Genomic DNA, 12,923 nt, shown 5'->3' with positions numbered 1-12,923 from the left:
ATGTATGCATTGATGTACATATGTATGTATATGTTTGTTAATATAAGAGTGTGTCGCTACACACACGCACTAACACTTTGTGTTTGTATATTTGTTAGTAATGAACTGTAATTAATTGGCATCAGTTAAAAGCAATTCCCAGTCACAATGTTTTTGCACTTTTAAGCATCATAAATTTGTTACTTAAGGAAATGTCAAGTAATTGTAATCTAGGCATTGCTTTGTTTACATTCAGCTTTATGATCGCATTCAATTACAGCTCAGGTTTGTTAGTGTGATTGTTGCATACCTCAATGTGATTATTGCGATTGTAGTGCAAATTGAGCACGCGATATAATTCACTATCTCCAGCAATCAACAGATCATCGGGTGTCTTGATGCCTTCAGTGACAGCTTGTCGTGCATATTTCTCCATTTGTATGTAGTAGAATTCTCTGCAGATGCGTAGATGAGGATTATGTTTGGTTTTGGTCAGTATACTATAAGCTAAGCTTGTTTTTTGTTTTATTTTATTTTTTGATTTTGTTTTTTTTTTTTTTAATTTTTTTTGGTTTAGTCAGCATTCAAATTTACGAAATCAGATTTAAATTTATACAGAAATCAATAAGGAACGAGATTAACAAACATAAGAGGAAAGTAAAGAAACAATAGTAAGAGGAAAATCAAGTAACTCAGTTCGAATTCACAAATCAAAAGACATCACATGCATACACCCAAAGTAAATACTCGCTCTCATATATCGCACTCACACTCAAGCATTCGCGCTCACTCTTTCTCTTTTATTGCGTGGGTGTGTGTGTGTTTGTGTGTGCTGCTAGACCTGCTTTGAGATGGTCGTTGCCTCTAAAGGATCAATATTGGATCGCCTTTGCAATATGACATTATTAATAAATTTGCAGCATACTCTTAGGCGCATCCTAAAAGCCTCAATCTCTCATGATGTGTGTGTGTGGGAGGGGTGTGTGTGTTTGGAGTGGTGGTGTGTGCTTTCTTTATTGTAAAGAATTTTTAATAAATCTCAAATGTGCAACAAGAGGCGCTGCAGGCACAGAGGATAATCCTGTGGCGCCCAGCGAGTGCAATAGAAATTGCAAGTCAACGGGCATCGTTATCGTCATCGTCATCGTCATCGTCATTGGCATCGTCTTTCGCCACCCACGCGATGCCTGTTGCCTGTTGACTATTGCTTGCTGCTTGCTGCCTGTTGCCTGGTTGGGGACTTAATTAGCAAGTGCAGTGGTGCCTCAGTGGTGCTCTGTGACTCTGCTCCTCGTGTTGGCTGCTGTGTCGCCGCCTTGTTTAGTCAAGTGATTTGTATCTGGCACTGAGCCGGATGCTGTTGCGATTGCGGTGACTGTGGCGGTGGCGGTGGCTGTGGTGTAAGTGATTGCTTGTCTTTTTCTAATGAACAGTCCCTTACCAGCTGTAGCAGTAGGCTTTTGTAATTGTAGCTGCCCGCCCACTTAACAACGCTCTGATAATCGCGCTAATTTCAAGATTTCCCAGCTGTAGACCCCTCAGCGAACAGAAATGCATTTCTCGTGTGCCTCACGCTGCAGTTGATGTTGATTTTTCCAAACAATAAGCGCGAATTGCGCAAATAGAAATCTCTGATTGCGCTTGCATAAATCTTTTTGCCAACGTCTGTCGTCGACGTCGCCGTTATCGTCAACACCGCCTGTCAAGCCGCCGACCAAACTCCCCGGAGGCAGCAAACTGCCACGCGCACTTAAACAAAAAACAGAAAAAAAAGAAAAATGCAAAAAAAAGAACGTCGAGCGCCTACAATAGGCAACGCCTACAATAATGAGCTGAGACCGGGCACAAGTCAGAAGAAAACCAAACAGTACAAATTGTGACAGCCCAGGCACAGCATCATTGTTAGCTGTCAACCGTATCTAAAACTGTGGCTATGACTGTACTTGGGCATGAGCATAAGCATGAGCCAATGCCCATTGTCTTGTGCTCTCTATAGTTATTAGGCGTTTGGCAACAAAGCATTGCATACTTGTAGGCGCGCGTGTGAAAAGCGCAATTTTTGTGTGTGATGATGCAATTAGCTTTGGCTTTCTCCTGCTCGTTGTTGTTGTTATTGTTGTTGTTTAGCTTGAGGCATGCATTCAACTGCAACAGCAAGTGTGTGTGTACGTATATATGTGTTTGTGTGTGTGTGTGTGTGTGTGTGTGCGTGTGTTGGGGGCAGGAAAAGGAAGTTTAGCTAACTGCCTGTCAGAAGTGTGCGCGTTGCGCCACTTAATTTAGATAATACACACACACACACACACACTCACAGACACAAATCCACACACACTCTCAGAAGTCATACAAAATGGCATCAACGGAAGTGCAGTCGCTGCTAGAACTAATTAGTTTATATAATTTTCGTAGCCTATTTTATGATTCACAGATTCACATATTCACCATGTGCTCCCCTTTTGGGAAGCGTGGACTGCTCCTTCTGTCCCCCATTTAGAGGCAGGCAAGCGTGCATGCCACTACTGACTGCCTGCATCTGTGTTTGTGACTGTCTCTGTGTGTGTGTGTGTGTATGTTTCGTGTGAGTGAGTGTATGTGTGAAGGGCTCTGTGGCTGTGTCGAGTCTGCTTCTTTTGCTACTTCTTCTGCTTTCTTCAGAAGTGCCATTGACTTATGGTATGAATAGAGAATAAGAGTACATTAATAAGCTCACACATACTCACCCACACATATGCAGACATCTCTACCTCATACATTAATGAAGTAATTGGCAACACTTTACATATATCATCTCTATATAAGTATATGGTTTTTTTCGTTTGTTTGTTTGTTTTGATACTGAAACGTGTGTGTATGTGAATGTATATGTGTGTGTGAGATTGTGTGCGTGTCTTTTATACATATATACGTAGATATCATGTGCTGTACATTTAATTTTTTCATAATATTCTTTATATGGTTTTTGTTCAGCAAAGATCTTTTCACGCCACGAGAATCGGAGGAGACCAAAGAGGGCGAAGGGGGTAACAGGTTGACGAGGGGGTGTACGCAAGGATTTGTTAGCTGCTCTCTAAGCGCCAAAAGGACACTTAACCTCAAAAATGCTTGATGAAAAAACGCAAACAAACAGAACAAGTCGGTACATAAAAAAAAAGAAAATACAAAAACGCAAAAAAAAATCAAAACCAAGTGGAAAAAGGCAAAACACATCGGTTAAGAGTATGTGAGTGTGTGAGCGAGAGGCCTTCTCTAGATTCTTGAGCGCCTTTTGGGGACGACGGCATTATGCGCGACTCTCCAGGCGCGACTCTCAAGTAGCTGTGCCCTGCCTCCCCCCTCCCTCCTGCAACTGCAGTTGCCCCCAAAAGAAATGCAGCTGCAGCAAACTAATTAGCCAGCGTGCAAGTGTGTGTGTTAAAGGGGTGTACGTTGGGGGACTGGCAGGACATGCAAGGTCCTTCTGGCTCTGTTCGCTTTCTTTGCTTTCTTGCACTTTATTTGTATTTGACATAAAGGAAAGAGGCAGCAGATAATGCAATTATACAAGTGGTAAGCACTTTGGCTAATTAGCCGACACAAAGGCGGCCCAACAGTGGCAAGAAATGACGCCACAAGCCCCTCAAGCTGCTTGCAACTTGACGCCATTAGAGGCACTCTCCTCACTTTCTCTTAAGTGTCATCAGTGTGAAAAAACACTTACAATTATTGTGCTAATTTTGCAACTAAAGAATGTCCGGGTTACCCTTAGAGATGAAGATACTGGAATGTTAATTCAAGTCAGCGAGATCAACAATAATATTCCCACCCATTTTAACCCCAGTACGCCGTAAGTCAAGAAATTCCCATGCAAGGACACAACCCCTTTCAGCCCCTAAAAACCAAAAAACTAAAAAAAACGCATATCAAAGAACAAAAACACAAAAATACTCAATGTCTTAAGCCAAGCACAACAAAAGGTGCAAGAAATTCCTCAAACCGGTAAGAATCGAGCACAAAAGGCGAATTCGTTCGACAGGGGAAACCCGGAACGTGCTGTGATTTGCCAAGCAGGTATACGAAGTGGTGAAAGAAAACACAAAATCAACTAAGGAATTGTAGACAAATGCCCTAAGACGTTGCGCATGTCTTGAGACAATTCAGTTCTTGGGTTGTGGCTTTAGGGGTTGCAACGATGGACAGCTGCTAAGCCCCTATAGCTTGTTAGGGTGTTTTGCGTCTTAGGGGCTGCAAATCAAAATCCAAATCCAGGTGAACTATTCCTCTATTGTCGCGTGTATAGTTTGCAGATGTGCATTGCATTTTGGCGCGAATATCGAAAATCCTTTTTCCAGCTGTCGTTTTACGATTTTCCTCTGTACTAGTTTCTTTTTTGTTGTTTTTCTGTTTTTTGGCCACTTTTCGCTGACAGGCAAATTTGGCTAAAATGTATTCACTGTCTGTCATAGCAGATAGAGAAATGAGGGGTAAGTGGGGATTGCATGTGTGGGCGTCAGTTGTGTGATTTCTTGAGTGCAAGTCAAGGGTTCGACAGCGAATTGAATTGGAATTGGAATAGAAAATCGAATTTGAAGTGCAGTGAAAGACAGACAACGACGATGTACTGCTTGTTTTGTTTTTCTTTTTCTAATCTTTGTTCACTCATGTCATGAATAACCCAAAAAGAAACAAAAAAATGAAACACGTAACAGAAGAGGCAAAACAGAGTTAACAACAAATACAATATGAAATCATAAAAATGAATGCTGCTCGAAGAAGTTCCAAAATACTTTTTGTAGATATATTATATTGCAGATAGATAGACATAGAGTGTATTTTGTTGATTAAGTACTTACCGAAAGTTTGAGAACCATTTCACCAATTGTGCTGTATTGTTTTTGTTAAACTTGATGTCCGGGAAGTACATCTTGAGGACCGCTGAGCTCGGGTATCGCACCCAGAAGAACATCAGCTTGGCCTTGCGCAGGTGCATCGGTGTCAATGTTGAAGAGTGCAGAGGAGTCAAGGATTCACAATGATTGCTATATAGATATTTGTTTTTGTGTGTGTTTAGTTGCAAGTCAAAGCAGTTTTACTCTTCGTTCGTCTTCTCGCAAAGAAGAAAAACCCATCCATGTTCCTGCTGGGGCAGAGCAAACAAAGGAGAAGCAGGGGGAATGATGTTGATGATGTTGGGGGCAACGTCTAACGTTGTTGCTGTTGCACTTTCGAGTGTGTGGCAAAAAGGCAGCAATAAATGCCAATAATGAACGTCTAAGGGCGCCTCGACATACTACCAAAGGGGTTGGGTTTGGGTTTGGGATTGGGCCGATTGAGCCTGCCTGCCACTTGGCGAAGGCTGATTGAAAACAGAACTACGAGATTGAGAAATAACGAGCTTCAGCTTGCAGTGACTAGTTAATGCTCTATTAACTGATTAGACAGTCTTTTTTTAAATTAATTGTATATTAAACTATTTTAATATTATATCTTAATTTGACCTCAAAGTTATCAAATATTAATGAAAATATATTTAACAGCAAATGTTAAAGCTACACTAATTTTTACTTAGCATTTTTTTGGAGTGCACATTTGCGCCTACTAATCAGTGTCATAACTATTATGCCCCACTGTAGAGCATATTGAGAATGAATGCAGGCTGTGCAGTGTGCTGCTTAGGGGTTAAGTTGAGTAGGTGAGGAGAACGTGGAAGGCGGAGGAAAGAGGTAGCTTACACTTGGAGCTCATTGCAATTGGCTGCGCCGATTGGGCATTGATTTTTCTGATTGCTGTTGCTGCGATTGCAAATGCAACTCAAGCCAAAAGACCGAGACGACGACAACGATGATGACTTGAGCAGGGGTTTGCTGTTGGGTCTGCAACTGAAGGAGGAGGAAGGAAGAGCGGGGAGCAGTGTCGTTTGGGGCGTTCCAATAAATAAGGTTTTGATTACATTTTATAAAAGAATTTAGTTGAAATGGGAAATAAATAAAACTGAAGAAGACACTTGATTGGTTTCGTTTTGTAAGCAAGGCAACCCCTTTCTGCTCTTCAGGTAAAGGTGCTTAAGTTCCCCCCTGTGCCTAACCCCATTTGCTCTGCACCAGTAGGCACATTGGACGACTAAACTGGGTAAAAACTCACTTGACCATTTGATGGTGTTGTTCATGTTGATGTTGTTGTTGTTTGAAAAAGGATATAGTAGGCTGCATGCCATCGAATTGCATGTCGGCCGAGTTGCACTCGGACTGTCGATCCTGGGCATCCATGACGGCTCGCAGGCAGGTCTTGTAGTCGGGTGAGCCGCCATGATGGGCGGCCGCAAGGAGTGCGGGATGGAGCATCGTTGGCGGATGTGGCAAGGGCGGCGAATCGCGCGAGTCCATCAAGGCGCCAAGGCTGCCGGGCGGACTCGACGAGAGCTGCAGCTGATGGTGGTGCTGATGGTGCATCTGGGCAGCGGTGGGTTGACCCCCATGCGGTGGACCGTGTGGACCCGGCGCCGCATGCGGATTAAAGAATGGACTGTACGGTGAAAAGACCTTGGATTCGTGCAGCGATGGATTTGGTATGGCCACCGATGTGGGCAAGGACACTGGCATCATGGGTGGTGGTGGTGGTGGTGGCGGATGGTACGTGCCCGTCGATTGACCGCGACCCGTTGGACTCTGCGCTGGCGTTGCATTGCTGGTGTTGTTGTTGCTGTTGTTGCTGCTGCTGCCGTTGCCGTTGTTCTGCTGCTGTTGTTGCTGCTGCTGTTGCTGCTGTTGTTGCTGCTGGGCGGCTGCAACGGCAGCGGCGGCAGCGGCTGCCTGTCCACTAGGCGGCACAACGCCATCCTGAGCCAGGATCCGACTAACGGTGCGCGGTGTGATGCGTGTATCGGTGACCTTATGACGCTTTTTCTTTGGTGTCACCACCAGGCTCAAAGCCTCGTTCTGTTCCAGCTGCTGTTGCGTCTGCTGGGCATTCTGTGCTGCCACTTGTTGCTGCTGTGCAGCCTGCTGCTGTTGCTGTGCGGCCTGCTGCTGCTGTTGGGCGGCCTGCTGCTGCTGCTGTGGATCGGAGGGCAGACAGAATGGTCCCGTCATCGAGTTGTAGAGCGCGGCTGCTGCCACCGGATTCATGCCTTGTGGCGTTTTGGGCGCCTGAAACATGGCCGCCGCTGTGGGCGAGGGACGTATGTGAGGTGGTGGTATATTAAGTGAACTTAAGCTATTGTTAGTTGCATTCGATTGGTTAACATTGCTAGCGACATTGCTGCCAGCAACAGTTGCATCGCTCGCTGCCTGCTGCTGCTGCTGCTGTTGTGCAGCCTGCTGCTGCTGTTGCATTGCTGCCGCGGCGGCAGCATGATGCATCTGCAGACCCATCGCGGCGGCAGCAGCTGCCGCGGGTGAGGCAAACGACAATTGATTGCCATTGAGACGTGGCGCTGCAATTAGTTGCTGGCAATTCGGCAATTGCTGTTGGGCAACTGCCATTGCTGACATGACTTGCGATTGCTGTTGTTGTTGCTGCTGCTGCTGCTGTTGCTGCTGCTGCTGCTGTTGTTGTTGCTGCTGTTGCTGGTGCTGTGCAAGTTGCTGTTGCTGTTGTGCATTGGCATTGCTGCTATTGCCCTGACTACTCGCCTGCTGCTGCTGCTGTTGCTGCTGCTGCTGCTGCGAGGGCATTTGACTATTAGCTAGGAGAAGTGAACCATTATTACCTGATTGTGTTGCTGGCGTTGGACCATTCTGGGCGCCCGCATTGCCATTGAGACTGTGTCCGCTGTGTCCGCGATCTGCAACCACTTTCGTGCGTGGCGATTTGCGATCCAAGATCTGCGATGCCAGCATCAGATCCTTGTTAAGCTGCTCTGCTGCGGCTGTCACCGAATCCGCCTGTTTGCTGAACAATCGTCGCTGGTGCACAAAGCGAGTAACAATCGTGTCCACCAACGCGGACAACGATGTGGTTATCTCTGACTTGAGCACATCGGCAAGTCCTTCGAGATCGGTTCCCGACATGCGCATCATTGAGCTGTTGCTGTTGTTGTTATTGGCGCTGCTCTGCTGTCGCAGCATTTGGAACTTTTCAGACAACTCCGACTTCAGTGCACTGTGGGCGGCTGCCCCGCCCATGCGTGTGGGCAGACGGGCGGGCGGATGCAATTGGACGCGAGGTGCTGCAGCGGCGGCGGCAACATGTTGCTCCAGCTGCTGTTGCTGTTGCAGTTGCTGCAAGTGCTGCTGCTGGCGTTGCAGCTGCTGCTGTTGCTCCTCCTTGCGCCGCTGCTGCTCTTGCTCCTGTTCAAAGCGACGCTGTTGCTCTTGTTGCTGCTGCTGCTGTTGTTGCTGCTGTTGCTGCTGTTGTTGCTGTTGCTGTTGTTGCTGCTGCTGCTGCTCGACAGCTTCCTTGGCCATGCGTGCCTCCTGCTCGAAGAAGAATTGCTGATACATGGCTGCGGCATGCGACATGTCGCCCATATGTTGCAACAGTGGCGGAAAGCCTTGTGGCAACGCAGGATGAGAGACACCCACGAGCGGATTGTGCTGTTGCAGTTTGCTGGACATCATCTTGCTCATCATTTGGGTGAGCATATTCGGTGTGGTGGCTGCTGCATTCTCGTTGTTGCTCTTACCACTGCTGCTGCTACTGCTCTGCACCTTCAGCGTGGGCGATGGGGAACTGGAGCCAGCTCGCTCCACCGACTCCTTGGGCGTGGACTCGCTGAGCGTGGGCGAGTGTGACAGTTCGATATCATCGTTCTGATGCTCCTGCTCATGCTCTGCCTCTGGCTCCAGACTTTCCATGTCCTGCTCGTGATCATTGTCGAGGTCCTGGCACTCGGACTCCTGTTCCATGCGTGTGCACAGTTGCACATACTTTTGTTGCATCTCAGCCAGCTGCTCTTGCATGGAGCGCAACTGCGACTTCAGCGCATTCTTCTCCACACGTTTCTGCTGTATCTGTGGCGACTCGAGCTCATTGGACTCGCTGTCGTCCTGGTCGAGCATCATGCTCTGCAGATTGAGACCAAAATTGAGACCAGCAGCTGCGGCCACATAGCGTTCCATGGCATGTTGCTGTGGCTGATACAGCTTGCGCTTCTTGCAACCGTTCACCTGCAGCTGACCCGCTTGGGGAGTGGCCGAGGGGCTGCAACGCATGCTGGACACGATGTGTTCGACACGAGCACGTTTCAACTCCATGCCGGGTTTTTTGAGGCAACCAGAGCTGGTTGCTGACTCACGTTTTGTCTCGATGCAATCGTCGTCGTCATCATCCTCATCGTCATCGTCTTCAATGATGTCGTCGTTGTCCAGCACCTCGTCCTTGCTGTTCTCCAGCAGCAAGATGTCCGAGTGACTGGGCGATGCCAGCGATTCCAGATCCGAATTGCGATTGTGTCCCAAGCCCAGCAGCTCCACCTCATCGAGCATATCGTCAACAGCCTCCTTCTTGCTGGGCAGCGTTTCGTTAGCCAATTGGGGCTCTGCTGCTGTTGTGGCACGCTCCTCGCGTTGCATGCTGTCGAGCGAGTCAGAGGACTTGCGTCGCAAGCTGCCGTTGCTGGCAATGCTGTTGCTGCTGCTGTTGTGGCTGTGACTGTTGCTGTGGTGGCTGTGACTGTTGCTGTTGCTGTGACTGCTGCTGCTGCTGCTGCTATGACTGTGGCTGCTGCCACCGTGTGGCGAGTGCGGCGCCTGAGGCGTTGCTTGCATCAGCTCAGGTTCACTTTTGATTTTAATCTCCGGCATGTCGCTGTCCTCGATCAAATTGATGCTCTCGGTGACTGCGTTGCTGCCGCTGTTGTTGTTGTTGCTGTTGTTATTATTGTTGTTATTGTTGGTGGCAGCCACACTGTTGTTGTTATTCAGCTTAGAGTGCAGCTCCTGCTGCTGTTTCTCCTGCTGTTGTTGCTGTTGCTGCTGCTGTTGTTGCATTGCTGTGCGCAACTCCTGATCGAGTTGCATCAACTCCTTTTTTGCCTTGCAGTATGTTGCGCAGCATGTGATGTGCCACCAAATCGTGTTGCAGCAACTGCTGCTGCTCGTTGTTGTTGTTGGCGCCGCCATTCAACGAACTCACCGAAGCAGCTCTGGGCGGACTCCCGCCAGCAACATCGGCTGCCGCCAGATTGCCGTCGAGCGATCGATCACTGCAATTGGAGACACGACGACTGCTGCTGCCGCCTTTGTTAGTGGAGGAGGAGTGCGCTGATCCTGGCGAGATGGAGGCATTGTTGCCACCATTGCTGAGCGCAGTGTTGCTGTTGTTGTTATTATTGTTGTTGTTGTTGAGCAATTTACTGGTATTGTTGAGACTGTTGACCAGGCCAGCTGCACTGAGCAGCTCGGCGCTGGTTGCCGTTTCCATAGCGGCCGCCAACATGGCATTGTCGAGACTCTGTGGCAGACCACTGGTCGCATCCTGCGCCTGTTTCATTTGTCGTCCGAACAATTCGTTTAACATCTTTGCGGAGGAGCCGCCAAATAGATTGCCAAAGGCGGCTGTCAGCAGCGAGGATGCCGAATTTACCGAGCCCGGCGAACTAGAGCCGGACAATGCAGTTGCTGCTGCTGCAGCTGCAACTGTTGCTGGCGTTGTGTTGGATGTGTTTGCTCCTGGACTCGCAATCGATGTGTTGTTGTTTGTGTTGTTGTTATTGGTTTGGTAGAGAGCACCACTTGCGGCACTCGCAGCAGCCGCAGCAGCGCTACTCATGAAGGCAGCGGTTGCCGTTGCGCCGCCGTTGCTGCAGCCGTTATTGTTAACACTATTACCAACAACACTGTTGCTGCCAACGTTTAAACTGTGAGCACTGTGACCGTGACTGTTATTGTGGCTATGATTGATATTGTTAGTGTCTTTACTTAAGGATCGCGTGCGCGTGCGACGATTTCTCACTAAGTTCGAGTTATTGGTGTTGCTGTTTACTTTTATTGCTGTTGCTGCCGTAGACGTTAATGTTGTCGCTAAAGTCGTTGGTTTTTTAGCCGCGCACGTTGTTGTCTTGCCGACGGCCGAAGACTGACTGATTTGACGTTTGTGTGCGTTACGGCGATTACTTCGACTACGACTGCGACTGCGGCTGCGACTGCGACAGTTACTGTTGGCTGGCGCTGCTGCCGTCGCTGCTGCTGCTGCCGCCGTTGCTGTCGCGGTCGCCGTCACCGTCACCGTCGCCTTGTTGTTGCCTTCGATTACGACGACGTCGTCCGAGTCAGAATCGCCCTCGTCGTTTTCGTGCGCGTTCGTGTTCTCGTTCTCGTCGTCGACGTCGTCGTCGTCGTTGTTGCCGTTATCGTCGTGGTCGCCGCTACTGCTCTTCCCTTTGCTTGTTGGTTTCTCCGCTTCGCTGACGTTTTCGCCGCAATTCGCCGCCTCGTCGCCACTCAGTGTTGTCTGTATTTGTATGGATGTTGGTGTCGTTCGGCCGTTGCTTGCCTGCAGCGGCTGAGGCAGCACAATTGCTACGCTCTTTGCTTGCTGGTGCTGCTGTGGGGGTTGCTGTAGCTGCTTAGAATCAGCCTCAGTCTCTGATGCTAGTGCTAATGTTGTTGTTGTTGCTAAATTTGTTGTTGCTTTCAGCAGCACATCGTTCTCATCGCTGTACAAACCAAAACAGTCCGCGTCGTACTCCTCTGATGACATCATAAGATGATGCCAAACAGCAGCAGCAGCGCGCGCTCTTCTCTCCACGTTGCCTCCGCTCCTTTGTCTTTGCCCTTGCCTTTGCCTTTGTTTTTGCCTTTGCCTTTGCCGCGTTGCTCTGGCTCTTGTTGCTCTCTTGCACTTTCAGTTGCGCTCTCACAGCGTCAGGCACACACATACAGGCAATTTCTCCTGCCAGCGATTGTCGTTGAGAGAGCGTTTACTTCGCCTTTGCTTCGATTGGTTGTCTATTTTTACGCTTTCTCCTGTTCCCCCTCTTTGGCTGACTGTTTGACTGTCTGACTGAATTCGCTCCAACAGCTCGTCGTATGCGCAATTTGAAGTTGAAGTTAGGTTTCAACGATCTGTTTATAATCTGGAATCGTTTTGCTTTTAATTCTGGTTAGTTTTGTTGTATGTCCGAGTTTTCCGTATGTGTGTGCGTTTCTTCTTCTACCTCTACTTCTTCTTCTTATATGGTTCAAAACTTTTTTTTAGCTGGTCCGAAGTTCCCTAAAGAGTGTATTATCCTTGGGTCCGGCTTTCGCTCTCTTTCTGTCTTCGTTTAGTTGCGCCAAACGTTGAAATTTTGCTTTCTCTCAACTTGTTTGTCGAAATGTTACAATTCAAAATTGTTCGCGATGTTGTTGACAGTTTATTGCAGTTGCAATTGTTGCTGTAGCTGTTGTTGTTGTTGTTGATTTTGCGTTTACGTTTTCTACGTTTTTTTCTGCGTTTTCTAATTGTGAATTTTGTTTTGAATTTTCTTTCCACCACCACACACATGCGAATGTCCTTTGCATTTAATGATATTTAAATTTGTTTTGATTTTGCTTTTTGTTGTTCTTGTTGCTTAGGTCTTCTTTTACTTTTACTTTTGTTTGTCCTTTCGTTTCGTTTCGTTTCGCTTTGATATTTAGAAAATTCTCTAAAAGTGTTTTTTCGGCTTCTTTTATCGAGAACTTTGCGTTTGAATTTTTTATCGTTTTCGTTTTTTTGTTATATTTTTGGTTTTGTTTATGTTTTGTTGTTTTGTTGTTGTCTGGAATAATCCTTGCTTGCGTTCAAAAAGTGTTTCTGGGAATATAAAAGATGAAGTCACATAACGTAGCTGTATCATAAAATACCCCAAAAAATAAATATCGTTATTCTCATATTTAAATTTAAATGAACAATTTTATTGCAGCAAAGAGTGAAATGGGCGATGGACATGAGGCGAGGGGCAATGAGGTTGTGAGAGGGTGGTGGGGGCCAAAGGGGGTTGCTTAAATGGAAAGTAAAAGTGGCGCGCCAAAAGCTTTTGGTTTGGGTGGCCACTTGATTGGTTG

At 47.4% G+C, this 12,923-nt stretch overlaps 1 protein-coding gene across 1 annotated transcript in view; it reads right to left on the bottom strand.

Annotated features, from left to right (window-relative positions):
* LOC133839671 (homeobox protein prospero) overlaps positions 1-12,923 on the bottom strand; it is a 75,282-nt gene that overhangs the window by 16,706 nt on the left and 45,653 nt on the right. The window contains 4 exon segments of the mRNA XM_062271319.1: positions 290-434; positions 4,809-4,963; positions 6,153-9,926; positions 9,928-12,672. Of these exon segments, the coding sequence (XP_062127303.1) occupies positions 290-434; positions 4,809-4,963; positions 6,153-9,926; positions 9,928-11,598 (5,745 nt within the window). The 5' untranslated portion in view covers positions 11,599-12,672.

Source organism: Drosophila sulfurigaster, chromosome 2R (assembly GCF_023558435.1).
Source record: "Drosophila sulfurigaster albostrigata strain 15112-1811.04 chromosome 2R, ASM2355843v2, whole genome shotgun sequence".
NCBI lineage: Eukaryota > Metazoa > Arthropoda > Insecta > Diptera > Drosophilidae > Drosophila > Drosophila sulfurigaster.
This window is presented reverse-complemented; position numbering and strand designations above follow the sequence as displayed.